This window comes from Suillus bovinus (assembly GCF_016758785.1).
Source record: "Suillus bovinus strain UH-Sbo-P2 chromosome Unknown EDB93scaffold_7, whole genome shotgun sequence".
In the NCBI taxonomy this organism is placed as follows: domain Eukaryota; kingdom Fungi; phylum Basidiomycota; class Agaricomycetes; order Boletales; family Suillaceae; genus Suillus; species Suillus bovinus.
In genome coordinates this window covers 445,126-473,106 of record NW_024542063.1, presented here as the reverse complement: position 1 = coordinate 473,106, position 27,981 = coordinate 445,126, and the positions used below count along the sequence as shown (strand labels likewise).

The following is a 27,981-nucleotide window of genomic DNA, read 5'->3' as shown; positions in this document are numbered from 1 at the left end:
ACTTTGTCGGACATTTTGGAACATTGTCTCGGCTTTCAAGTCGAACTTTGAGCGGATCCGACGGAGTTTTCGGAATACGTCGTTCAGAAATATCGGTGGAAGGTGGAGTAAAATTCACCTGGTTGAGTAGTGACAAAGCAGAACTGGGACGAGATATATACATATGCGCTGGACTTTGACGATGATTGCAAGGTTACAGATACAGGCGCTGCATACATCCCCATACGAGGCTAGCTGGGAACGATTTATAATCGTTGCAGTAAGTCCCTTTGGTTTGTCCAATGTCTTATCAGGTGCTGATGCTTCGAAGCTTCACATGTCACTGTGATCTCTGACGGTCCATGGATCTAGCTAAGCGCATGCGCGTGTGGAACGGACTGTGTTGATTGGCTTGGTAATCTATACACCTTTTCACCTTGTGTCGCCTACCCCTTTTTCAAAATCGAGATACAGCTCAAGTTGCCAGCTAGTACCATTTGGTGCAAAGTGTTGTTACGCTCATCTAAGCTCTCACACTCTCCGTTTTCACATTTCTAAAACCTGACTTTGTTGCAGAACCGCTGAGAATCCCTTTTAGAGGACAGAGTCACACGCAACGATCCTTCAACGCGTGTCTTGCTGCTAGTATTTGTCCCTCCTGCACGATAATATCCTGCCATATGCATGCGGGAGGTCTCTCGGCAAAGCGGCCAACAATGTCAGCACACCTTGACGGCCTGTATCTGCTGTTTGTGCTCAGAAATTTTTGTTGACAATAAGCTAGATGCTCAGTTCCATCGTTTTTACCGCGGCGCAATGCTCACTGGGCGCCGATAAAACTACTCTCGAGGCGCACATGTGAGCATGGAAGTGCTACCATGAATCATAGATGATCGCTATAAATAACATCCAAGCGCTTACTTGTGTATGTCCCGACAGTAGAGGGGATCTATGACATTTTGCTTGTGCCATCCCACAACGCCAAGTTAACCTATAACTTCATAGCCCACGCTCAAGCTTTCTCGCCGATATCCTGTTACAATCCTTTATCAAGAGATTTCAGGGAGTTCCGCCGTTTACCCTGGTTTTCTAAGCATATCCCACCTATTGCGTTCGCAATGGATTGCTTCCGCATGCAAACTCATTCAATTTTGGCATTCCAGATTCATGCTTTTGAACATATCTTTCTTGCTCAATCATATGTAATCTCGGATACCTCTCGAGCACATGCGGTCTATTCTTCAATTCTCGCACATAGGCCGACTGTATTCCCAATACGGAGATCCCGCGCCTGACCCATCCTTAGTCCTGGGAACATTGGGGACAAAGTCTGAGGTTGCTGGTAATCATTTCGAGTCTTTCCATGTGCTGCCTCCCGCCAACGGCGGTCTCACTTTATCGACAAATCGTCTGGCGGGATTCCATGCAACATCCAGCCACCCCCTGTTTTTCAGTCTGATGCTGACACTTACTTCTTTTATTAGTAGGATATGGTCTCTGGTGCATGTGCCACTGAAGCTCGCCTCATGATACACTAATCCTGGAATGAGGTTTCGGTGAAGAGTATAAATGCCTACGGGTGCTTCATCTACCCCAATCTCATCATGAGGACCTTCATGCTGTCGACTCTTCTCAGCATCTTCGCAGCCATCGGCGCGGTGTTGTCTGCACCTCTTGTGGACACGGCACTTTCATCTCGTGCAACACCTGCAGCCCCTTACTTCGTCATTTACAGCGACGAGTATGTCACCGGTGAGACTGGTCCTCCTGCAGTCAGCGAAATCACTGTATGTATCCGTCAACTTGAATGACTTCATTATCACATATTGATTGATTTTATGTTATTTGTGATTCAGGGGTATAACGTTTTGTAGGTCTTGGTGAAAAACGTTTCGAGTCGCAGTCTAACTTCTTCAAGTGCCCTTTCATTCTGGCTTACCTCCGGCCCAGTTGATCAAGCTGCAGAGTGGGTTGACATTGACGATGCCACACGAGCATCTTACGTGACATCATACCACGATGCCGGAGTTTCTCTTATTGTATCCGCTTTCGGGTCCACGGATGCGCCTACGACTGACGGATATGATCCTACGACCGTAGCCAACGATCTCGCGGCCTTTGTCATAGGATATGATCTTGACGGCGTTGATATCGATTACGAAGTGGGTTTCTCTTGACGTACATTAGTCCACGACTGAATACTAGCTTTGCAACAGGATTTTGCCGCCATGAACGCTCAAAATGGATCCGCAGAAGATTGGTTGACCACTTTCACCCAAGTCCTTCGTGATGCACTTCCAGAAGGCATGTTTACTGGTTACATTATGAGTGACGAGGGTGTGCTGATAGCATGTTACAGGTCAATACATTTTAACCCACGCACGTGAGTCTGTCGTAAAATCCAGGTGATTGCACCTGACTTCTCGGCCTTCATCTAGCTGTTGCTCCATGGTATTTGGACCCATCGTATTTATGCGAGTCGTTTGGGTTTAACTTTCTGTTCATAGGTTCTCCGACTTGTACGCCAGTGGTGCTTATTTGGCGGTCAACATGAATGTTGGATCGTTGATTGATTGGGTAAGTAAAAAATCACTGTAATTTTTCGTGAGCTCATTCGCTACCTTAAAGTACAACGTTCAGGCAAGCATTTTTTCACGATGTGCAATTCCATGATGTCAATAGAGATTTCTCTGTTTTATACAGTTCTACAATCGTGAGCCCACGCAGTCCTGTCTCTTTACTGATTACTGACTAGCTATACTAGAGGGCACAACTGAGTACACGACGTGTACTGGCCTCCTCACAGAATCGTCAACGACGTGGCCAAATACTTCACTCTTCCAGATTGCGGCTGCAGGAGTATCTTTAGACAAGTTGGTAATCGGCAAGCCAGCCACAACTTCGGATGCGACCAATGGCTATATGAACACCACCCTACTCGCCGAATGTGTGGAAATGGCCTATGAACAAGGATGGGGTGTGTACAATGTCCCGCGTGCTGTTTAGCAAGGGCTAACCATAATTTCCAGATGCTGGTGTTATGGTGTGGGAGGTGAGTTCAGTCAACCTGTTAGACGGACGTTGCTGATCTGTCGTGTAATGCCAAGTTCCCCGACGCCGCAGCATCCTGGATTGAAGCTGTACGGTCGCTCGCATTCCCAGAATAAATAGCGTCTGTAACTCCTTACCCCCTCGTTGTAATTTATTACTATCCTATTCCTCTGAAAGTGCGATGTTGAACATAAATATTCTGTGTAGTAGTTCAAAGGATAAGTCTAGGTATTTATTCCAGATATGTATAGAGCATATGTAGCTCAAAGTTCAAGTTAGTACGAGCTGGTAATAAGCGGTATGTAAGAAAGTGTAAAGACCAACACGAGTTTCAAAGTCCGCACGAGAGTTCTGGTGAACCCACGATTTGAACTTAAATTATTTAAAAGAGTGACGAAGAAAACGAAGGGAATGTCAAAAGAGGGTGAGTTTGCTTGGATCGCTTGTCCGACATTATACTGTCAACCGTCAATCAAGGTAAAACGTCTGTAAATCTGTCAGTTGGTGAGTTCGGGCCTGAAAGTTGAACAGACTAACAATAGGTGAGACGTGGTGATCGGGATTGGTTTGAGCAGCATTATAGGCACCGATATCACTGACAAAGAATATTTTGTTGTCATTATTCTGATAAGCGATAGTCGTCTTTGCCTCATGACCGTTGGGATTCACGTAGTGCACTTGAGATATTGTCAATGATGAGTAGACTAGAACGAAAACATCGAGATGACATACCCTTCAGTTGATGAGTCCTGGAATCGTATGTCCAAATAGCCGATTCATGCGAATGATGCGAATGCGCAGGTGCTATAGATGATTTGTTATTAACATTCAATTTGTGATAGTCGTGCAGGCTTACTTTTAGTGACTTTGCCAAAGCTGACAGCTCTGTTGATGGTGCAAAATTAGTGTCTAGTATCTAATTTTTTTTGGTAAAAATACCAACTTTGAGGAGCCACTGGTGAGGGCGCCATTGCTCGTTGTCCCGATATAATCAGGCCCAGGAAGTGTGGAGTCCTACTCAAAACTTAGTGAATTTTAGAAAATGAAAGAACGAGGGTGACCGTACAACGATTTGTAAGTCAATGAGCCCATTTTGAGATCGAGACGTGGTGAACGACACGTGCAGGTCCTCACTTGAGGCACCAAAGTTTACACCATTTCTAGTCACAAGTTCAGCACATTTTCAATAGGGAACATCGAGTCGGGAAAGGTTCTTACATTCCTGATGCCCGGTTATACAAGTGTCCCAACCGTTTGCCATTGTGACCCTTGACCAGGATCCGACCAGTGAATCTGAAAGGGATGAAACAAAGTTGCAGTAAAATTTTCGACGGACTCACGTCTTATAAGGAGCGGATGATGGGACTGGGTTCCCTCCTGCGCCGATACATTAGGTTGTGCAAATATTTGAGATATTGGTTGAGAAGTACCAGCTTCTGTCGGCGTCTTTGCATAGCCTGGCAGAGCGCGACCAAACTTGGGAGGCAAAGGCGGCAGGCCACGAGCTAGTCGCTGTGCATTTGTGATTGCTGCAGCGGCACTAGAGAGGGAGAAAAGGAGTGCGATGGCACAGCTAAGCACTAAAACCCGCATGATGGGAGGTCAAAACGATAACAGCTATTGTAAATTTTTCAACGTACCTTTAATAGATGATCTGTAACTTCCAATGTTTCCATGTACATGTGGGTCTGGCCTTGCCAGTCAAAAAAAGTGACGGAAAAACCTGTACAATGTGATCGAGATTGTTCCCCCGATTGAGAAGTCGACTTCTCTATGTCACACGGTAAGGCCGGACCGACGAGCAGCTGCGTTCGAGGTGGCCTCGGAACTGGCGATGTTTGCAGGTGCTTCAGTTGACCCGTAAGTACCGTACGTCAGGAGTCATGCTGCAGATATAGTGCTTCAGCTTGAAGTAGATCGGATCAGTCACGGTGACCCAAAAACCTTGAAGTTGTTGGTACTATGAGTGCATGTTCGGGAATGACGCATGACTGATGTGATGACAATGCTGAAATTACATTTGATGAGTGCTGGCAGGAGTGATTTCATGTTGTAGTCTCAGTTCTCGAACCAACCTCAGGTTCTCGTAAATCGCTGAGCCCACCAGCAATGAATTTGGGATGTCCGAGTCAGGCTGGTTAAAAACTATCCTCACCTGGCCAGACCTTTGGAAGGAGGATAGCTGTTCCCTCCAATAGCAGACAACATAGAAGTTGTGCCAGCACTGCGGCTCGCTTCGCGAACATGATCGACATGTCATTACGACAGTGGCTGCTGTCATAGTTTTTAAAGGTACTGAGGTACTCACAGACATAAAGGTACCTGAGCTTACATGAGCTGAATCCAAATACATCGCAGATAACGGGTGGATACTTATCTTGTCATGTAGTAGTAACCTATAGGAAAAATGACTTCCCGTAGGCTGCCAAGAGCAATCATATAGCGGACTTTCAAGTTGAAAACAATTTCCAAATGTCGAATAACAACGGAATATCACATCAGCTGAGATGGAACTTGACAAAGAGCCTGCGCTTATTGTTCCCGTTGATGTACTGGCAGAACTTGACGAGAACACATCGGTAGACGCTAACCAATACATCTGCCATGAGTAGCTCCTCCTAAATCCAAAAAATGAGTACTCCGTGGCCTTATTTGCAAGTCTAAACGATCGAGCCTTCATTATGACCACGGGCTTTGACGTGGAAACATATCATACATACACCCATTCTTCGTGACGAGCATCAGTTAGTTCCATTGGTCTTCGGAGTGAGTGACGCAAAGAGATCAAATTGCGAGACGTGTGCAATCCTGGGGTGCTTGCCACGTCCCAGTTCGGTCGCGACCAAATGCATTACCAGTGTCGCCATAGTGTAATCCAGTAGTCATAGTGAAGGAACTTCAGCCGCCCCCGATATTAGGTCACGTGACCTTGGGAACTTATGTACAAACATTACTATCTTTGGCCCGGAGTTGCAAATTGTAATGTATGCTTCCACTCATTCCCTTCACAATGATTCTAGAGGACTATTAGTATGGTGTAACACCTGCACATGCATTCTGCACCTTGCACAGTGCATGTTGCTGAACCGGTTTGAACCTGCAGCAATTCCATAAGCAATCACCTTGTACTGCACCCTTGACTATGTGGTTTTCAATTTGCATGATTATTATGTTTGGTCTTTATGGCCTTTGGACCATTCATCACTCCTGCACAATGTATGCCACTTATTCAGATGTGAGTAGAATGGGCTGACAAAAGCATCTGTCTGGACAGCAACTGTTGGATCACATCAGTAAAAAACCCAAAATGCCGTAGCCCAGGTGACAGCTATATAGTACTATGTAGGCACACCTTACACTACATTGACCTATATAGTGCTGTATAGTCTAAAGCCATGCTACATGTTGCTATATATATATATTCATCCAATTTTTGTCCATTGAGAGTGAAACTCTATGTAGGACATTTCTATCTAGTCTTGGGACCCCAGGTCCCAGCCCTGACTTGAATCCCCAGATGCAGTGATGTAGGGTGTACCCCCATCACTCTGCTGTTCCCACCAGCCATTTTAGGTGGGCAATTCATTGAAGAAGGGGTGACTGTAATCAAAATAATGTGTATGTAGTACTGGCTGTGGTATCAAAATAACACATGCTTGGCTGCTTGTGCGAACCTAACAGTGATCAAGTAAGGTGTGCAGAAGATTAAATATGAGTGTCCAGAAGGACAAAAGAGACAGGGAACATGTCTCAAGCCTCCCACAAGGTATTTGGCACATGTGGGTTTCTCCAGGGGGTCATATTCGCTGATTGACTGAGGCCTCAGGGTGGTGCCATTGATCTCGTGTTGATGAGCAGATAAGGTTTTAGTTGGTTCTGGAATCTGTAATGTAGATTAAGGTCGAGTTGTATAGAATTAGGAGGGTGGATTAGGTGTATGTGGGAGAGGTGAGAACATTGACATGTTGAGCATTTAGGGTTCATATGCATGTCATCGTCTGAAAAGTTATAGCAATGTATCTGCATCTGCTGAGGAAGTGCATCAGGCTGGATTTGATTTGGACATTAAGACTTCACCTAGCATGGGTTTCAAACGGTGGGTTGCATTCACAAAGTGGGTGAGGTGGGGGATGGTGTCCTTATCAGCTAACAGGTAAGGGAGGGAGGTGCGCTATATAGTTACCAAGGAAAACACCGTGCTACAGGTGGCTACAGGAGCTACCACTGTGGCTACAGGCAGCTACAGGTGCACCCATAGTATGTACGTGACACATCATTGTATCTAATTACTTATAACAAATGCGCAAAACATTTCACCATCAATGAACTTGTTGAGATAAAAATCATTTGCCACCTCATATGCATTTCCGCTTCTCAACCTCAGATCTACTGTTTGTCCTATCTTTGGTATTAGATGGCATGGCCACACAATTTCATCAATGTGGATTACAGCAGCATTGCGGTGAAGTTGGTGGGTTGAGCGTGAGACCTGTCACATTTGAGAGGAAGGGTCTGGTGGTTTAAAAGGTGTAAACCACTCGACATAAGTGAGGGCTCTGGAATATGCACCAAACTGGCAAGGTAGGGTGAAAATAGTGTGAACTTGGGCTACTCATACACCTGCAACAAGACTATAATCAAAATCAACCACTGAGAAACCTGAAAAAAATACCCTCAAGAGTATGCAAATGTGAATTGTGAGGCCTGTCTGCTATCAACGCCATGTCAAACCAGGCTTCCAGCCTGACAGCAACATTTCTGGAGTTGCTCTGATGCACCTTCGCTGTGGCATGTCGCTAACTCATAAATCAGGTGGCATCATAATCACCACTTGATGATAAAGATCGAATTGGTCTTGAAGTACAGGGACTATGGTGTTGTGCAGGAGATTCTTGAGTAAGAATGATCAGAGAGCAGAGAGGAACTCGGTAGCATCATGTGCTGTTATGATGGTTTGAACAGATTGGTGAGGATGTGCGGGGGCTTTTGCAAGGACATGGATTGCTTGAAATGGTTCAGTGGCGGAAAGATTTGGCTAATCTCTGCATCCCAGCACTCTAATACAAGTGTTCACAGGTAGTCTGTGATGTTTTAGTGGTTCCTGGAGTTTGATGAAATGACGCCAATGGAAACTGAATATCAAGAGCAGGTGGTACCATATCAAGAGCAGGCAGTACCTCCCTAGCCCATCCCAGAGCAATGACCACGTGAAAGGGTCGACTTGGAGGAGGTACAGGCCTGCTGGTTGGTTAGTGTTTGTCATGGTTTATGGTTGAGTATCACCTTTTGCTGACTTCAAAGCCTTGCATAACAGCCTGTGTGTTCAGCTTCACTTTGTTTGATTTGTTCAATAACAAGATGTTTGGCTTCACGTCGTCTGATTCGTTCGATGACAAGAACACTAAACTACAACATTAGTAAGTGTCAGGTGAGCATTGAAGAAGCCAGCCACTTACTATTCATTCATTTTGGCTGTAGTATCAATTGTAGGGTCGAAAGAAAAGTCATCCCCATCCCTCTTATTTATGCCATTATATTGACACCGCTTGGTCAGTTGAAAACTTTAACTTCACAATCAACAAAACTCAAAAATGGTTTGTTGATTAGATGCCACTGTAGGGTTTTTAAAAGCATGCATACCCCCTCCTTCTGTTGTCATTATTTCCACTGACTACCGTCTATCATGGCCACAAAAGGCCGCTCCAAAAAGGGAACCAAAATGGCACTTTTGAAGGCCCAGGAGAACCTATGTGCAGAAATGGTGTCGACTGCGGGACGCACTGCAAGTGGTTGGCAAATTTGGCCAACCAAAAGAGAGACATATTGAAGTAAGTAATATCATGCCCAACATCTGTGCTCACTTACTTGTTTCTGCCTAACAGTTTTAAAAGCTCATTGAGGAGAAGAACACCAAAAAGCCTATGAAACAAAGATGAAGAAACAAAAGGCACTGTGCACTACATACCAGACACATCCTGAGGAATTTAATGGTGAGCCTGCTGGGCTTCTCAGCGATATTGACAGGGACGAAGACAGCATGGTCAGTGTCTTATTCATCCAGGCACTCCATGTTACTCACAACTACATAATAGTTTTTTGGACCACTGTGTACCCACAAAGCTATCTAATAAAGAGGCACTCACATTCAGTATGAGCAAGACCCCTCCAACTGTCTTGGCTCAAAAACCCACAAGTAAGATCCATATGAAGCCACAGAAAGGTACTATGTCTTGGCCCATTCACCTCGATAGAATAATCCAGAATGCCTTTGAGTTGTTTCTTGAGCTTACCTTCAGAAGGTATGTTAACACAAGTGTTATGCTTCTATCTAGCCCATTAAAAATTTATAGGATGCATACTGGCTCATATACCCTCGATGAGCTCACAAAATTCCTCCATTTTTGCAACATGTACCAATGTTTCCATCACAAGAATTTGTTATTTCCCACATGTTTGCAGCATGTTTCTGCTTTCATCCAGCTCAATTAATCAACTTGGCTATCAAGTATCATGTCCATTTACTATTCCCATTTGATTTTCAGTAACTCACAGAAACTCCCATTACCGAGATCACCCATGCACACCAGGAGCTTATGGGCAACGAGGTGTTTCTAAACATGGTTTATGTTCAAGCTGCTCTTGATAATCATTTTCGAATTGTAGCCGCAGAGGAACCAAGGATCTTGATGCACTTGAATGATTGTAATGATCTGACTGGTTGCAGTGAGGATTGGCATGCTATATGGTGGAATGGTATGGCCCATTTTCTTCTCAATGGTAGGAACCCTCAACTATATGGTGATGCTGTCAGACACTTCAAGAATATGTCATTTGGCCATGTCAGTGAGGGTTGTAAAGGTATTATGTTTAAGATTCACATACTACAGTGACCTATCTCCATATTATATGGGTCACCCAACCTACATAATATCCCGTATAAGACAGGCCAGCGGACTATGGGCTGATGTTATGTATATCCCCAATGTTGATGGATGGGCCAGGAGGGATATTATTTCCGATGGAGACGGGTGGGCCCATCTATGCTGATATTATATATATCCTCAAAGATGTCGGGTGGGCTGATGTAATGGTTTATTGTATAGATGGGTGGGCTGATGTACAGGAATTATTTTGTACACAGGTGGGCCGAGGGAGCGGTGGAATATGTATTATATAGATGGGTGGGCCAATGTAAGGGTTTATTGTATAGACAGGTGGGCCGACATACTGGAATTATTTTGTAGACAGATGGGCTGAGGAAGTGGTGGAATATTCATTATATAGACGGGTGGGCCGAGGTAGTGAGATATCTGTCTGACATTCACAGATTACCAAGTCCCAGATGCCCAAAAACCGAATCCCATTGTGCAACATCCATTCCGGACACCTGAACACCCAAAGCTTGAGACTGGAAACTGGAAACTCACAAAAATGTGTGAAATTTCTATTTCCTTACACCAAACACATGAACACCTGAACACCCAAAGCCTGAAGCTTGAAAGTCCATTTATCAAATCACCGAGTACCAAGTGCTGATAAACCCAAAGCCTGAGACCCAAAATCCGAAGCCCGGAACCCAAAAACATGTATGCAACATGTCCATTTTTCATTCATTGCACAAATCACTGAGTGTCAAGTGCCGAAACCCGAAACTCGAGACCCAGTACACAAATCACCAAGTACTGAGTGCTGAGGGCTGAACCCCAAAGTCCGAGGGCCAAAACACAAAGTCCAAAACCTGAAAACATGTATATAACATATCCATTTTTCGGTCATTGCACAAGTCACCGAGTGTCAAGTGCCAAAACCCAAAACTTGAAACCCAGTATGCAACATACCCATTTTTCATTTACATTAAACAAATCATCAAATGCTGAGTGCCGAGGCCTGAAGCCCAATGTTCAAAACACGAAAGCTGAAGCCTGAAACCCGAAAATATGTATACAACATATCAATATTTCACTCATTGCACAAATCACCGAGTATTGAGTACCAAAACCTGAAACTCGACACCCAGTACACAAATCACCAAGTGCCAAGTGCCAAGTGCTGAGGCCCAAAACCCAACATCCGAAACCCAAAGCCTGAAACCCAAAAATATGTATACAACATATCCATATTTCCCTCACTGCACAAATCACCAAGTGTCGAGTGCCAAAACCTGAAACTCGAAACCCGGTGTGCAACATGTCCATTTTTCACTCATTCCATAAAACACCAAGTGTCAAATGCTGAAACCTGAAGCTGAAAACCTGGTGTGCAACATGCCCATTTTTCATTTACACTAAACAAAACATTGAGTGCCGAGTGCCGAGGCCTGAAACCTGAAAGTATGTATGCAACATGTCCATTTTTCATTTATGGCACAAATCACTGAGTGTCGAGTGCTGAAACACAATTCCCAGTGCTACAAATGGACATGAATTCTGTATTTGTATGTATTATCCATTGATGTAGGGTTCAAACAACTTGGGGATTGTATTGACTACTGAGTGTCAGTACTTCGGACTCAGGACTCGCTAGCCAATATAGGCAAAGATCATGAAAAAATGGAAGTTGTTGTCCGAGTCTAGGTGAGTGTATTGGTAGTCTTTTCTTGTCCATCAGTTATCATTTGACCAAGATATAAGCTAAAGAAATCCGAAACATCAGCGAGAATGAAAAATGAAAGTTATTTTTATGCTTAACTTCCCTCAATGAAAGTTGTAGTCCAAGTCAAGGTGAGTGTATTGGTAGTCTTTTCTTGTCAATTGGTTATTTCATTACTCAGTACTCGGTACTCGGTACTCAGTACTTAGAAATCAGTACTCAGTACTTGGTTCTGATACTCGGTACCTGGTGTAATGATAGTCGTGGCGCTGGGCTCAAAACCTGTGTTTTTGATACTCACGTTAAACAGTATTTGTCCGATGCATCCCTGACATTCCGATCCTGATCCCGACGCCCGACCCTGACCCAAAAGTTTTGGACCCAACATTTTTGCATTGGACTCATCCTTCCTATGTCCTGTCTAGTCGTATCTATCCCCACTGGTGTGTATTTACTCGTTTTCGCATTATTGAATATTACAAACAGTGTTATTACATGTAAGCATAGACCATTGCACTTTTGACATTTTTCACGATTTTCAGTATCTTGCCCTTGCATCCATGATCCAACCTTTTAATATATAATGAGCATAGCTTATATTATTGCCTCTTATGACCAAGATCAGCTCACAATAGGCTGGAGTTTGTGAGCTAGTGTGCATACTTGCCATTTCTCCTGATGAGGGGCCCATACCTTCAAAACATTGAATCTTCATGATCAGAAACCTGGAGTACATTTAAAATATATTAAGTATCATAGACATAAATTTACAGACAAATCCACCAAGAATTGAGTACTGAGGAAGTGAAATAGATAAGAAATGGAGTGTGGGAAACTTCAAAGACCCAAAGCATCGACAATGGTCAGTGAAGCAATGATAGGCTTTAATGCTGAGTCAACTCATGTTTTCACTATATCCCTTCCGCCCACCCCCTACCCTCAAGGCAGTAGGCAGTACGGGTTCCTTAGGTAGTTTACAATCAATCCTACATATTTTTAATGAAATCTTTGGCCTGAATCATCTATAAATGTGACTTTGTAAAAATATGTCTATTGTCACATTTCACACATATGCCTGTCATTACATCAATCCTTCATGGATCTTTCTAAACTATTTGGGCTATTATAATGGACATATATGGGTGTTATTCCAGGTCTCTGATCCCATCACAGGCTTGTCATGTTGGATATCTCAACATAATGTGCAAGTCTTGCTATTAATATTTATTCTTTTATCTTTATGCTCACTTACTGCACACATGTACAAATGCACACCTCATCTTTACATCATTGCTAACATGCCAGACAAATATATAATCCTCATACCTGCATCATCCTACCTCAGTCTATCTGTTCTCAGACCGAGGTATGACTATACATTCATTATCATACTCGACACTGACTAACATTTAACGTAGTCTTCAAATAATCCCCAATTGACAAGAATGATGTGAGTATGAAAATTAGTGGTTCCAAGCCCAGCACTGTGACCATCACTACACTGAGTACCAATACTTGGTAGGACCACCAATACACTCACATAGACTCAGACCACAACCTTCATTAAGAAAGTTAAGCATAATAATAATTTTCATTTTTTCATTATCATTTTCCTATATTGACTAGCGAGTCCCGAGTCCCGACACTCGGTAGTCAATACAATTCCAAAGTTATTTGAACCCTACATCAATGGATAATACATACAAATACAGAATTCATGTCCAGTTGTAGTCACATGTACCAGGTGTTGAGTTTCGGGTTTCGGTACTCGACACTTGGTGATTTGTGCAGTGAGGGAAATATGGATATGTTGTATACATATTTTTGGGTTTCAGGCTTTGGATGTCGGGCCTTGGCACTCAGCACTCAGCACTTGGTGATTTGTGTACCGGGTCTCAAGTTTCGGATTTTGGCACTCAACACTCGGTGATTTGTGCAATGAGTGAAATATTGATATGTTATATACATATTTTCGGGTTTCAGGATTTGGGTTTTGGGCTTCCAACATCGCGTTTTGGGCCTTGGCACTTTGCACTCAACACTTGGTGATTTGTGTACTGGGTGTTGAGTTTTGGGTTTTGGCACTTGACACTCAGTGATTTGTGCAATGAGTGAAATATTGATATGTTATATACATATTTTCGGGTTTCAGGATTTGGGTTTTGGGCTTCCAACATCGCGTTTTGGGCCTTGGCACTTTGCACTCAACACTTGGTGATTTGTGTACTGGGTGTTGAGTTTCGGGTTTTGGCACTTGACACTCAGTGATTTGTGCAATGAGTGAAATATTGATATGTTATATACATATTTTCGGGTTTCGGGCTTTGGACATTGGGGCTTGGGCTTGGGCACTCGGCACTTGGTGATTCGTGTACCGGGTGTCGAGTTTCAGGTTTCGGTACTCGACACTTGGTGATTTGTGCAGTGAGGGAAATATGGATATGTTGTATACATATTTTTGGGTTTCAGGCTTTGGGTTTCGGATGTTGGGTTTTGGGCCTCAGCACTTGGCACTTGGCACTTGGTGATTTGTGTACTGGGTGTCGAGTTTCAGGTTTTGGTACTCAATACTCGGTGATTTGTGCAATGAGTGAAATATTGATATGTTGTATACATATTTTCGGGTTTCAGGCTTCAGCTTTCGTGTTTTGAACATTGGGCTTCAGGCCTCGGCACTCAGCATTTGATGATTTGTTTAATGTAAATGAAAAATGGGTATGTTGCATACTGGGTTTCAAGTTTTGGGTTTTGGCACTTGACACTCGGTGACTTGTGCAATGACCGAAAAATGGATATGTTATATACATGTTTTCAGGTTTTGGACTTTGTGTTTTGGCCCTCGGACTTTGGGGTTCAGCCCTCAGCACTCAGTACTTGGTGATTTGTGTACTGGGTCTCGAGTTTCGGGTTTCGGCACTTGACACTCAGTGATTTGTGCAATGAATGAAAAATGGACATGTTGCATACATGTTTTTGGGTTCCGGGCTTCGGATTTTGGGTCTCAGGCTTTGGGTTTATCAGCACTTGGTACTCGGTGATTTGATAAATGGACTTTCAAGCTTCAGGCTTTGGGTGTTCAGGTGTTCATGTGTTTGGTGTAAGGAAATAGAAATTTCACACATTTTTGTGAGTTTCCAGTTTCCAGTCTCAAGCTTTGGGTGTTCAGGTGTCCGGAATGGATGTTGCACAATGGGATTCGGTTTTTGGGCATCTGGGACTTGGTAATCTGTGAATGTCAGACAGATATCTCACTACCTCGGCCCACCCGTCTATATAATGAATATTCCACCACTTCCTCAGCCCATCTGTCTACAAAATAATTCCAGTATGTCGGCCCACCTGTCTATACAATAAACCCTTACATTGGCCCACCCATCTATATAATACATATTCCACCGCTCCCTCGGCCCACCTGTGTACAAAATAATTCCTGTACATCAGCCCACCCATCTATACAATAAACCATTACATCAGCCCACCCGACATCTTTGAGGATATATATAATATCAGCATAGATGGGCCCACCCGTCTCCATCGGAAATAATATCCCTCCTGGCCCATCCATCAACATTGGGGATATACATAACATCAGCCCATAGTCCGCTGGCCTGTCTTATATGGGATATTATGTAGGTTGGGTGACCTGTATAATACGGAATTTGTCACTGAAGGGGCTCTAAGATTCTCAATGAGGGTGCAGTATTTCATTATGCAGAACACTTTATTACTGAGGCTTGCAAATTTCTATTAGAGAAACTGGTTTTTACGCCTTAACATCCTGGCAGTAGCTACTATTGTGTACTGGTTTCTGGGGACTATAATGTAGAATTGTTGTTCCTAACGTACAGCGGCATCCTGAAGTTTAGCTTTTGGGATGGTAGTAGACTTAGAGGGATTAGATACTAAAGTTTCAGATGGAGTTGCAGATGAGGAGAGATTGTCATCTGTGGCCTGTTGAACTGGATAAAATTTGTTGAGCACTTGACACACTCACAATAAATAGGAGCCAGAATAGAGACAACACATTGCATGTGCAATGAACATTCAACCTTTACCTTGAGACTACTTGAGCGTAAGCAGGGAAAAGGAAAAGAGGGGAAGCAATTCAGGTGCATAGACAACCCGAAATGGATGAACACATGAATAACATGACAGATAGTTCAAAATTTTTGCTCACTGCATCAGCAAAAACACAGTTGACTACAGGGTGCTATATAGTCAGTGTAGTACCTGTAGACCAATGTGTCAAGTACCTACTATATGCAGCTATATAGCCACACAGCCAACTATATAGCCACACAGCCAACTATATAGCACTATGGCAACTCCTGTAGCTCGTTGTAGCCACTGACTACAGGTGCTACAGGCTGCTACAGGTGCTACAAGTTACTACAGGGTGCAATAGGAATTGTACTAGTATTTGCTCGTTCAAGCTACAGGTAGCTACATACTGTTACTGTAGCTCCCACAATATAGATTGCACCACTAAGCAGAAATCAACAAAATTGAATCAATTAAGGTGCTATAGTGCATGAGCATGCATACAATCCTTGAGATACAGCCACCTCAATCATCATCCATGCCTCCATGACCCCCTTCTTGTGCTTCTTGAATCTCGACTTTGTACTCACAAATCACATCATCAAACACATCATTTGTGAATCCATCAATGGTCACTGCTGCCATCAGTGGATCCACACCAGCATGCATCCTTTTTTATCAATGTCAGTTGAGATGATGAACAACATAAGTAATTAAAAACATACCGAGCAATGTCGAGAAGATTGACACCAATTTTACTGAGCAGTTTGTAAGCAGCAGTCTGCTCCTTGAACCACCTCAGGGAGTTGAGATGGAGAAGGTAGACCAGTGAAGATGAGGAATCTAAACTGTGGGGAAAGTTGGTGTTAAGCTAAGCAAACACAGATAGACCCAGGTGCAAGTGAAATTGTCATCCCAAGGGCAGCTAACTGAGTAAAGGAAACCTCTCTTTGTAAAAAGAGGGACACCAAACAACTAATGAAGTACTAGGGCTAAGTAACGCATGAAGTGGAAATGATGTGATGTACGAAAGGCAAATGTGCGTGATGACACGCAAGTGCGAAAGGTGAAGGTCGAGGTGCGCGATGCGAAGGTAGCGCATGTGAGTGAAGGTGAGAGACAAGCGAGCAAGAGAAGCAAGGGAAAGACGAGGCAAGATGAGTGTTAACACCCCAACTAAGGTTGGCTGATGCTAAGACGGAGACCGAGAACCAAAGGGCACAACTTTAGACAGTCACTTGCAAACAATGAGTAAAATTCTTAGTATCTAGAGACACACAGAAAGTGGGCAGAAAATTGACCCCAAAAATAGAGTAAAGAGATAGTATATGTAAAGATAGCTAAGTGCCGCTAGGCACGCAGGTTCGATGTAGCGAGCCGAGTAAGCTAAATATAGTACACGAGATAGGTAATAGGGTCTCAGCTGCGTGCGTAGCGCTAGGCCGAGAATTAGTGATGGAAGCAATTAGTCAAAATGGGAATATAGTGAGAAAATGCACCAATGAACATCTAAGGACATGGGGAGGACAGATGGATGGGTATGCGGACAATGCTAATGCGGATGCGCGGTGCGCGCAAAGTGTGAGTGGCTGCGCGTGGGATCTGCAAAGTAAAATATATGAAGCGCTACTGCGCAAGACGTATCCTTGGGATTAGAGCTGGAGTGTGTAGGGAATGTGGGAGAATTTGAGGGAAGTGCCTGTGGAGACACGAGGCTCTACACCAGGGAGTAAGCGACTAAAAAAAATTTGATGTCCTCCTTTACTCCAGTCATCCACTTGTCGATGCAGCATTCAATCTGTCAGACCTCAGTTGCAGTACCAACATCAGATTAATTGAATACACTCACTGCTGTGAGTATAAGTGTGATGGTTTGAATGGGTAAAGGATCGAGGTATTTAGCATATACTATACTCTCATTGGTTTGGTTTGCAAACCACATATCATTGACCACCAACTGGATTAATTTGGTCTTGTATATGCCACATTTCATTTCCCAGTCCTTTTACTCCACCAGTCAGACATTGACTAACGATCATGAAATTATTGAATACACACCTTAAAAACAAAATGTGATCCCTCCTTGAGAGACTTGGCCAGGTCACATTTTTGCTTTATGGCAACTATAGATCTGCTTGCATGGAAGTCAAAGAATGAGGCCATCAGCACCTGCATCTTGGTTTTGAGCTCCCCATGCACATGTGATGTGCACCTCGTCATCTATATGGCAACATAACATCAAGTAGGGCAAGGATGTGGACATTTTACCATTTTGATGAGTGAAGGGGTAAGTTGGATGATAAGCTCTGCCATGTTAGATGCCTCATGCCAGGCATCCTTTGCTAGCTTGGTCTCAATGATCAGTGTCTCAGGAAAAGGTGCGCGAGTCACGATTAGACAACGGTAGATAGATGTGGCAGTGGTGAGCAAATCCTTGGTGACCTTGTCAAAATTACTAGCTTTTAACTATTAGTGTATTCTATTTGGACCTTTCTTGAACTTCATGTCAGTATTCAGGATCTCAGAGTCCTCCAGTCGGTGCTTGGTGCTGACAACCAGTGGTGAAGAAGCTTTGGCCACTTCATCATGATCATTACCAGTGTTGTCAATTAGACTCGTTCTCAGTGTCATCCATGCTATTGGGAAACTTGATTGAATCCTTGCTGCCGCTGCTGCTGTCACTGTCACTGTCGCTGTTATTATCTGAAGTACAGTTGTGGATGCTGAAAAAGTGAGTTAGTTCAAGATACACACAGGCTTATCATTGCTCATGCCATCCAGCTCTATTTGTCTGCTGCTTTATGTGGCAACAAACATGTCATGAAAGACATTGGAAGCTGAAGATAAAATTGAACTGCAAAGCTTGTACAGTGTATTCTCAACATGCTGGCACAAAATATTTCGAGCTATGAGTCCAAAATGAAGAATAAATTCCATAAATTAATAAAACACACCTGAAAGATATGGCTTGATGCATGAAAGTAGTATATAGGGTGTCAAGTTGGTGTCCTTGATATATTGACAATTTGAAAGGGTTTACAAGAACAAGGATCAGCTAAAAAATACTAATCAGAACTGTATGTTTGTGACCATTGTTTGCCAGGTCTCACACTTTGGGACATTGTCCAAGTCGACATTTGGTTGTTGTTGAATGCTACTCCATACTCAAATCAATCTATTGTGATGCCTGTGCTACCAACAACTTTGCCTCAATTTTCATCTCACATGCTAAATCAAAATCTATGGTCTGCAAACATTTTCACTGCCCATGATACTTTGTCAGATATTTACTGATGTGCCTATTGTATTCTTATTCAAGAGGATGCCAACCCAATCCAGCTCACTTTTTATATAGAAGCTATATCAGGGGATGCTATTCCATTGCTTGAAGCTCTTGCATGCAACCCTTAGGCGCCTAAGATGCAAGATTGGCTCTCTCATGCAGCATATTTGCTGGGAGATCTCTCTATGCATTTGTCGTCATTTTAGTACAATATGCAGAATTGATAATTCATCTCTCATATGTAATTAGTGTCATTAATTGTGCAATAGCATGGATGAAAATGCTGTGTTTCCAGAACCAAGTGGCCTTGCTGCACACAGGCTGTCCTAGGCATCCAAAAAAAATTATTGATGTTAGATTCCTCACTGAAGCAGTCTTAGCTTCCTAGCAAATTAACCTTACTAAGCTTTCTGAAATGTTTGGAGTCTACAAGAACACATTGTGATGCTATATGAAGCACTATGAAGTTGAAACAAAATACTTGAACCTTACTAATGTTGATCTTGATCTTCTCATCACTGAGTTCAAGAAAAAATGGCCTGATTCAGGTATAAGATACATCATTGGTTTTCTCTGCAGACATAGACTGCAAGTGCAGCATTGATAAGTGGTAGAATCACTCCACAGAGTTGACAGATTAGGTCAGGTATTGCACAACTGATAGGTCAAACATCAGCATAAGTATCATATTAGGTGGCCTAATGCATTGTGGCACCTAGATGGCCACCATAAAGTAATTCAATGGGGGATAGTGATTCATGGTTTCATTGATGGTGTAAAAAGTAAATCTCTGCTGGGCTCTGCAGAAATGGTACTATCTAGACAACAATATTTAGGTAAATCTTCAACACGACCTAGTCTGCTATACTTGTAGGACAAGTGTGTTTGATCCTATAGGGGTTGCTATATGATGTTAGTAGTATAAATGTGTCAGTAATGCAAATAATGAATGTCTGAAGCTATGAAATGATGTCTGAAGGTAATCTGAAGATATCCAAGGGTACTTATCTGATGTCCAAAGGTATTCTATTGATGTCCAATGCCAAAGCATGATGTCCGAGATTTTGGACTTTTGGACTTCACAAAAATAGGTCAGAAATGACTAAATGAGTGTCAGATTGCAAGCGGTATTGCAAGTATAATGAGTGGCAGATTATGATGGTGAATGAATGGTAATATTTTGCAATGTCAACTAAGAACTATGACAATATTCTGGGTGATCTGCAGAGTCGGGAAACGGCTCCCAACTACTGGATGATGACTACTGAGAATCACTACAGAGTATTTAAGTAAGTACATAGGAATCTGGAATACTATAGGTGAAAATAGTAGTGATATTTTGGATCCAAGAATCTATGTAATAAAACATGAGGCACTGTGGACATGTAATAACACGGTCTGAATGTCAGAAAATGTGAAAGCAAGTAACTATGCACCTAGTGGGGCTAGTTCAGAAGGACAGGACATGGGATGGATAAGTACATGTGAAGTGCAATTGGCCAATGCAATGTCTGAAAGTCTGATGTGCCAGATCTGATGCAGAGTGGCTCAGACATGTGCAGATCTGTTTTGGGTGTTGACATGAGTATGAAAAACCCTGGTTCTGAGTCCAGCACTGTGACCATTGCTACAATGGTTGCTATATGGTATTAGTAGTATTAATGTGTCAGTAATGCAAATAATGATTGTCCAAAGCTACAAAACAATGTCTGAAGGTAATCCAATGATGTCCAAGGGTACTTATCCAATGTCCGAAGATATTCTATCAATGTCCAATGCCAAAGTGCAATGTCTGAGATTTCAGACTTTCAAACTTCATAAAAATAAGTTGGAAACTATAAAACAAGTGTCGAATTGCGAGTGGTATTGCAAGTATAACAAATGATGAAGTGTGATGGTGAATGAATAATAATATTTCACAATATCAACTAAGAACTACGAAAATATTCCAAGTGATCCACAGTTTCAGAAAACAACTCCCCTCTACTGAACAATAATGTACTATGAGTCACTACAGAATATTTAAGTAAGTACATAGAAATCCGGAATACTATAGGTGAAGATAGTAGTGATATTTCAGATCCAAGAATCTATGTAATAAAACACGAGGCACTGTGGACATGTAATAACACAGTCCAAATGTCAGAAAATGTGAAAGCAAGTAAATACACACCTAGTGGGGCTAGTTCAATGGGACAGGACACAGGATGGACAAGTGCGCACAAAGTCCAGTCAGCCAATGTGGTGTCCGATGGCCAGATCCACCAGGTCCAATGCAGAGTGGCTCAGACATGTGCAAAGTGCACTGGACAATGTGTGGATATGTTTCAGATGTCGACATGAGTATGAAAAACAGTGGTTCTGAGCCCAGTGCTATGACCATCATTACAGCACATTGCACAGCAATTACTGCTTTCAGGTGATAAAATAATATTGTATGTAAATAGCTTATATAACAATAATGTGTTCCCAAGTACTTAGAGACATTAGATGATTTAGGGCAATATTTAATGCTGGTATTGGGAAAACATTGTTGTTGAGCCAAATAAGCCAGGGTGAGACACGTAATCTAAACCTTACTTATCGGACAACCCCTGTAAACTCGATGAAATGTCACACGAGATCACGTGATGAAGCGGTGTATGAACCGTTGAGGCCTATCAGAGCCGGATGAGTTTCTCGACTTTTGCCAATTCGACCAGTTACTTGGCAGAACACTAGTTCTGCCCGCTACACTACCGGGTCACGGTTTCCAAAATCAGCTAGGATCTAACAACGTCAAGCATTTAGGCATTCATAATTCAACCGCTCCAATGATTGCACCGGAAGGGATGATATAATCCAAAAGTCCTGATTCATTCACAAGCTGATCACGGCGAGCTATGGCCATAAATACAGTTCACGTCCATATCAAGAAAGTTAGCTTGATATCATCTTCGGACTTGCAAGGCTTTCAAGTTGGACTAGCAGAATGGATGCCTCACATTCTTCTCGTGTACCAAGCGAAACCATGCCTCTGATCCCAGAAGGGGCCTCGAAAAAGTCTAAAACACCTCTTCCAAAATTCCAGATAGGCATACTTATGACTTTGCGACTTGTCGAACCTATCGCTTCAATGTCCATATTCCCTTATATCAATCAGGTATGATGATTTCCCAATGCGCCATTAGATCATTTTACATTCTTTGTATCTTTATTCTCAGCTTATTAGAGAGCTTGACATCACTGGTGGTGACGATGCGGCTGTAGGATATTACGCTGGAATCATTGTAGGCATCGAGATTACTACGAATTGCGAGAATCATGATCTCCTCATACTGCTGATCGGATATGATTGACAGGAATCTCTGTTTTTCGTCGCACAGACACTGACCGTGCTGAGATGGAGTCAGTTGTCTGACCGTATTGGACGCAAGCCAGTACTGCTAGTGGGATTATCAGGGACTTGCATCTCGATGCTATGTTTCGGTCTCTCGACGACATTCTGGGGCCTTGTCATTAGGTTTGGTTTCATCTGAAGAGATGAAACATCATCCTTACGTTTTTTCTAGCCGCTGCATGTGCGGTGTACTGAATGGCAATGTTTCAGTCATGAAGACGATGGTGGGCGAATTGACGGACCCTACGAATATGGCCCAGGGTTTTGCCTTGTTTCCAGTAATGTGGTGCATCGGAGGCTTTGTGGGGTCAGTGACGATTTGAATGGCCACAATTAACATGATTAAATCCGCATACCAGTCCTTTAATTGGTGGGACGCTCGCGCGTCCACAAGATAACTGGCCCAGATTATTCGCTCATCCATTTTGGAGCAAATACCCATATTTTTTACCTTGCGCAGTGTCTGCTTGCGGGATTGTAATAGGCTTTTTCATCCTGTTAGTTTTCTTAGAAGAAGTAAGTTTTACATACCACCTTATGTTGTCGCACAACGTTATTCACGATCGGCAGACATTATCAACCAAGCGTCGACCAAAGTTGACAGCGACTACTCTAGGCATTTCAAATGGTATCAACAGTGATGATCGAGAAGGCGTTTTACAAACATCTAACATGCCCATGCGATCTCTGCTCACACCTACCGTTGTCGTTGCAATTGCAAACTACGCCATGCTCGCCTTGCTCGACATGGCTCTCATGGCTCTTTTTCCGCTGTTCTTGTCTACGCCTAACTATCTTGGCGGCCTTGGTTTTACTCCTTCTCGTATTGGCTTGTGGATGGCGGTGCTTGCAATCACGAATGGTATCTTTCAGGCACTGTTCTTCGCCAAAATTGTCGATTGGGTTGGTCCAAAGCGTCTCTTCTGTGTGTCCGTGTCGTGCTTCACGCCAATCATGCTCATGTTTCCAATCATGACGTGGCTTTTACACACAAGGGGGATGGTTGATCACGCAATCACATTTACATTGATCAGCCAACTAGCGCTGATGATTATATGGGATATGGCATACGGTGCGTGGTACCACGAAATCCATCCTGTCATTCAAATTTAAACCCATATGATCATAGGGACTATATTCATGTTTGTCACGACCTCTGCCCCTGCGAAAAATTCCCTTGGCGCTGTGAATGGTCTTGGTCAAACCTCGGCGTCAATGGCTCGTGTTGTTGGACCTACATTTGCAACTTCGCTTTTTGCATTCTCAAAGGAGCACAATATCCTCAACGGGAATGCAGTATATGTTGTTTTGATTGTGCTTGCTGGTGTATTGAGGTGGTTAGCGTCACAATTGCCAGATGAAGATAGGGATGAGTGATTCACAAGGTAACCAGCGAAAAATGTGTATGCATCGCTGTCCAAAGTGCCCTGCACTCATACGTTCACATTCGTTCTAGACTCATGATGTAGAGTTTCATTTAACTGCATCACGTTCAATGGTGCGACTGGTTACGTACTATCCTCTGCCAAATTCTCATATCTTTCTCGACATCTAGAATTCGGAGTCAGGTTATTCGATTAGTGTCTCATTGTAGACTCGTAGCAGGCGAAGTGAGGAGTTTGAAATTTGGCAGATACCAGTATGCCGCTTCCACGTAAATTCTTTCGTTCGAACTTCGTACCGTGAAAAGTACGGTATCCTCTCAAATACAACAGTACATCGCGCCGTAGCACTAATCATTGATTAGGGCAACATGTCAGAAAGTAATGATATGAGGCATCTGAGCTGGAACAATTTCGAACATTGTGATCCTTAGGAAAGACTCGGAATCTCAGGTTTCTCTCGGTTCACTGATGTCGAATCGCGAGAAAGCCTCAAGAACTTGCTGTTGCGTCGTTGAGAGGGCCCTCGTAAAGTCCGTTGAGAGATTCTCAATTGTATCTCGAGCAACGAGCGATAACGGTCGTACAGAACTCATGGTTGAAAACGTACAGCCTAAGGTAAAGGTCGGGGAGAGCAGACGCAATAACTTATGCTATAGTATGATCGGAACTATCTCCGACACGACCGTGTCCTATATTGCATTTCAAACTTCCTCGCTCCGCCCTGCCACGCCACTCCGAGATCGACCAGTCTGGCTACAAGGCATCCGTGGTAGTATACGCCAAGCTGGTCACGAGCCTAATCTCATTGCGCTTCTTTTCCAGGAAGCTTTCGTGGCTGATCTTACATATCTTTTCGAAGGAGTACGGTGTTTGAAATTTGCTACGTCGCTTTGGGTAGTCGTATCAACTTGTGCAGCAAGTGACATGGGGAGAACATAAATGACCTCGCAGTCCATGATGGTTGCAAGGCCACGATCATATGCACGAACAGTAGGCACAAAGACTATGGCATAGAGGTAAATGAGTATCGAGGCACAATCAGTAATTTTCAAACCCCATGCTTCTCCTGCCAAATCCCTCCCAGATCGATACTGCTGCCATACATCCGATGATCTGCAATTGTACTTGATAGTATTTGATCACCGGACTGGGTGACCACCCATGATTTTGTTGAGAGTCTTCGTCCTCAGTGGTGTGTCCGCAAACAAGGCACGCACAAGTTTCACCAACTCGTCCACCTCAAAGTCCACTAGAGCTCCCTCTTCGAAAAGATATGTGAGATCAGCCATGGAAGCTTCCTGGAAAATGAGCGCAATGAGATACTGATCGAATAACCTGACTATGAATAGATATACCAGGAGTTCAGAAAGATATGAGAATTTCAGCCACGACGGAACGTATGACACCACGAAAGATGACTGGGCATTGATGAGTTAACTATCTTAAAAAAGCACAGCCAACATACCTCGCTGAAGTCTTCAACGAAGAGCCCTTCAAGAGCAGCCAATATTCTGCATAACTCGCTCAGTTTGTGCGACTCTACTTCAGGGATATCCGGAATTGCAAGTATGTTCTCAAGGATTCGCTGTAATGAAACTTCGACTATTGCTCCTATGGCAGTGTAGTATTTGCCCTTAGGGAGGACGGGCTACGGTAAACATGTACAATCAGCTGCTTTCAACATCACAAGTTGCGCCTCATTCGTACCTTCCATGCGTTCGCAGCGTTTCGAATCTCACGAACGACACGCGAAATGGCCATCTCACAGTCATCATATCGATCCTGGTCTGACGTGTCTGTGAAGCCCTTCGCACTTGCTAATATATCACCCAGGGCTATCCGTTGTCTGTCCTGTTTTAACACAAGCGTGACTACTTCAATACAAGCGACGGTGGAGTCGAGAACTCACAATGCCATCTTGATACCAACTGTCAGCTAACACTTGCAAGACACTCTTGCATTCCTCTAACTTGTCTTTCACGACAAGCACCCCTTGCTCGAGTGTAACTAAGCGACTGACCTCCTCTGCAAGCCATAAGCAGTTGTTGGAGAACTTCATGATATCACCAGGACGAATGAGTCGCGCTGCAGCGACAACGGGATATACTGCACGATACAAATCTAACACCAGTGCTCCTGACTGCATGATGAGTGTCCCAGGTGTCATTGTAGACGTCGGTGAGGTGGGAAAGATACCCGACGATAATAGTTCTTGTCCTTCGTGCAATGCGCCCTCGACCGTACGGATGATTGACTTCGCAAGAGTAGATACCAAATATGGCTCGGTTATGGGCTCCGACGTAGGAGGATCGCGAGAGGTACCATTCGTGAGGCGAGAGACCCTTGAAGTCGCTGGTGCAGAGTTTCCAGACGGGCGTTGCGATAACACAGGTACTGCCTGCACAGCGGGAGTAACTTCCGATAGGGAAGGTTCTTCGCCCCACGGGTCATCCCATGTGTCTTCTGCTTGCACTAGTTCTTCAGGTGCGGGCTCTTCATTATTCCAGCCCCATGCATCCCCTGGGTCTTCCTCGACCACTTCCACAGGTTCAGCTTGTTGACTTTCTTCCTCTAGATCGTCATCAAAGCCCCAGACATTCTCCTCTTCTGGTGCAGACCTCGAGGATCCTGTATTAAAACTCTGACCATTGTCATCAAGTCCCCATGCATCACCTTCATCTGCAGGCGCAAGTCCGGCCCCTTCATGGGTGTCTTGTGAGAGGGGTAACTGGGCATAGAATGTTTGCTCAGAAGATATACTTTGAATGATAAGTTTGCGAGCAGAATCGAGAATGTGTGAGCGCCGTTGTCGTTCATAATGAGTGCAGACATTGTTGACCCAAGCTTTGATTTCCCTCTCGCTAGACGCATCGAGCATCCCAACAATGCACTTGTCTTCCAAATCCACTGCCTTGTGTGTAATTTGTAAAAAAGCGGGTAGAAGTTCAAGCTGTGAAGGCAGACCAGGAATAAGCAAACGGGCCAGGACTGCAGTTGATATGGGTTTGCTAAGACTTTGCAGAAAACTGCGTCTGTGCGTCGGTGGGAGGGCTGGGAATAATTGTTTGTGTAAGAAGCCAAGAGTCGTGGATACGTTGGCAAGTGGAGAACCTGCGTCAGTGGTATTTGGTGATGAAGGGAATCGACCGAGGACGTGCATCAAAGCGCCAGATGTATCTTTCATGGTGCTGACCGTAAGTGATGTCGGCTGGTCGAAAGAACACTCGATGTAGTGTGTTAGAATATCCCTCCTTAGGGTGGAAAGATGCGATGCCAGTGATGCAGAGCTGATTGACGAGAGAACAGACGAAAGCGGTAAGGGCTTCAGTGACTGAGGCACTGGAGAACTACTTGAGATACCCCTACCATGATGCTCTGTCACTCACCAAGCACAAATGGTTTGATGATAACTTTAGACGCGTTCACGATAACACTCTTGGTGTAAGCATCGCTGAGTAGCTCCTCCATACGATTGCTAAGCACACGCAGCCGAGCCTGCAAGCAAGTAGGTTGAGACAGAACGGGATGATAACATACTCTTACCTGTATTTCAGATACTACCGATGCGTCTTTCAGTGGTCCGGGAACGGAGATCAGCAAGGAACTCAAAGCATGACACGCGACTACAGCCGAAGGCAGATCCCCTGTATCAACCAGCTTCTGCAGCGCATCCATCTGTGCCCTACATTCAGAAAGGTGCGAAAGACAATCACTCAAGACATCTGCATCCAAGGATTCTTGAGCCAGTAATTGGTGAGCTTCCAAAGCCTCAAGCAAGACCGGGACTAGACCGGACTAGTGGACTGTTAGTGATGCGTCTTATAATGCATAGTAGAGAAAACACACGCCTTAGAGTCCGAAAGCGTAACACTTAGAGTTTGAACATGTCCAGAAAGTGTATCCAGTCGTTCTTTGAGAGACCTTGCCGAAGACAGCTGTCTTTGGAAGCTAGAAGAGTCTGCACGTATTCTGTCATGAATTTTGGTCTATTCAATCATTACTCCACGGAGAATTTATATCAATTACAGGAGAATACCTTAGTCAATCGAATGGATTCGTCAAGCTCAGCTTTACATGAGGATGCAAAAGACGAATTCAAGGACTGTAATGTTACAGAATCAAACTTGGAAAGAACATTCGATGAAACATCAAGCTGCCGCGGGAGATGATCAGGGAGAAGGAAAGGCATACGTCCAACCAACGTCGAAATCAGGAGAGTAAGTCTAGGCTAAACTACTGATACACGCCCTCCACAAGTTACTTTGCTCACGTGA

The 27,981-nt window shown here is 43.7% G+C and overlaps 8 protein-coding genes across 8 annotated transcripts; 4 read left to right on the top strand and 4 right to left on the bottom strand.

The window, feature by feature from the left end:
- Window positions 1-1,583: 1,583 nt before the first annotated feature.
- Window positions 1,584-3,146, top strand: EDB93DRAFT_1246788 (glycoside hydrolase family 18 protein; the record flags this gene model as incomplete). Its single annotated transcript, XM_041452502.1, has 11 exons — window positions 1,584-1,766; window positions 1,836-1,849; window positions 1,898-2,141; window positions 2,196-2,295; window positions 2,339-2,362; window positions 2,418-2,430; window positions 2,487-2,556; window positions 2,683-2,692; window positions 2,744-2,956; window positions 3,009-3,031; window positions 3,087-3,146. 11 exons carry the CDS (start codon window positions 1,584-1,586, stop codon window positions 3,144-3,146), a joined length of 954 nt encoding a protein of 317 aa, XP_041311472.1.
- EDB93DRAFT_1325942 (uncharacterized protein) lies at window positions 3,120-4,610 on the bottom strand (the record flags this gene model as incomplete). The annotated part of the gene is made up of 9 exons (XM_041455043.1): window positions 3,120-3,516; window positions 3,568-3,707; window positions 3,763-3,834; window positions 3,887-3,915; window positions 3,974-4,044; window positions 4,097-4,190; window positions 4,249-4,323; window positions 4,371-4,407; window positions 4,461-4,610. Coding segments are annotated over 9 exons (686 nt in total), but the record flags the coding sequence as incomplete, so codon positions are not given.
- A 4,995-nt stretch (window positions 4,611-9,605) lies between these two features.
- Window positions 9,606-9,920, top strand: EDB93DRAFT_1078439 (uncharacterized protein; the record flags this gene model as incomplete). The annotated part of the gene is made up of 1 exon (XM_041445387.1): window positions 9,606-9,920. A coding segment is annotated over one exon (315 nt), but the record flags the coding sequence as incomplete, so codon positions are not given.
- A 5,462-nt stretch (window positions 9,921-15,382) lies between these two features.
- On the bottom strand, window positions 15,383-16,305 carry EDB93DRAFT_1101058 (uncharacterized protein; the record flags this gene model as incomplete). Its single annotated transcript, XM_041447067.1, is given in 7 exon segments — window positions 15,383-15,427; window positions 15,466-15,578; window positions 15,614-15,674; window positions 15,797-15,829; window positions 16,071-16,104; window positions 16,165-16,238; window positions 16,258-16,305. The coding sequence occupies 7 exon segments, from the start codon at window positions 16,303-16,305 to the stop codon at window positions 15,383-15,385; spliced, it is 408 nt and encodes a 135-aa protein (XP_041311469.1).
- Window positions 16,306-17,491: 1,186 nt separating this feature from the next.
- Window positions 17,492-17,880, bottom strand: EDB93DRAFT_1078390 (uncharacterized protein; the record flags this gene model as incomplete). Its single annotated transcript, XM_041445380.1, has 2 exons — window positions 17,492-17,662; window positions 17,719-17,880. The coding sequence occupies 2 exons, from the start codon at window positions 17,878-17,880 to the stop codon at window positions 17,492-17,494; spliced, it is 333 nt and encodes a 110-aa protein (XP_041311468.1).
- A 1,727-nt stretch (window positions 17,881-19,607) lies between these two features.
- EDB93DRAFT_1078407 (uncharacterized protein) lies at window positions 19,608-19,817 on the top strand (the record flags this gene model as incomplete). The annotated part of the gene is made up of 1 exon (XM_041445383.1): window positions 19,608-19,817. A coding segment is annotated over one exon (210 nt), but the record flags the coding sequence as incomplete, so codon positions are not given.
- Window positions 19,818-21,626: 1,809 nt separating this feature from the next.
- EDB93DRAFT_1335130 (MFS general substrate transporter) lies at window positions 21,627-24,109 on the top strand. The gene is made up of 7 exons (XM_041455301.1): window positions 21,627-22,085; window positions 22,147-22,212; window positions 22,285-22,445; window positions 22,495-22,629; window positions 22,682-22,838; window positions 22,893-23,394; window positions 23,452-24,109. The coding sequence occupies exons 1-7, from the start codon at window positions 21,915-21,917 to the stop codon at window positions 23,697-23,699; spliced, it is 1,440 nt and encodes a 479-aa protein (XP_041311466.1). The 5' UTR covers window positions 21,627-21,914; the 3' UTR covers window positions 23,700-24,109.
- A 448-nt stretch (window positions 24,110-24,557) lies between these two features.
- EDB93DRAFT_1124346 (uncharacterized protein) lies at window positions 24,558-27,941 on the bottom strand. The gene is made up of 9 exons (XM_041448672.1): window positions 27,744-27,941; window positions 27,556-27,693; window positions 27,251-27,502; window positions 27,094-27,202; window positions 25,617-27,046; window positions 25,415-25,558; window positions 25,173-25,355; window positions 25,063-25,125; window positions 24,558-25,005 (listed from the first exon to the last, which is right to left on the bottom strand). Exons 1-9 carry the CDS (start codon window positions 27,894-27,896, stop codon window positions 24,847-24,849), a joined length of 2,631 nt encoding a protein of 876 aa, XP_041311465.1. The 5' UTR covers window positions 27,897-27,941; the 3' UTR covers window positions 24,558-24,846.
- Between the last annotated feature and the right edge of the window lie 40 nt (window positions 27,942-27,981).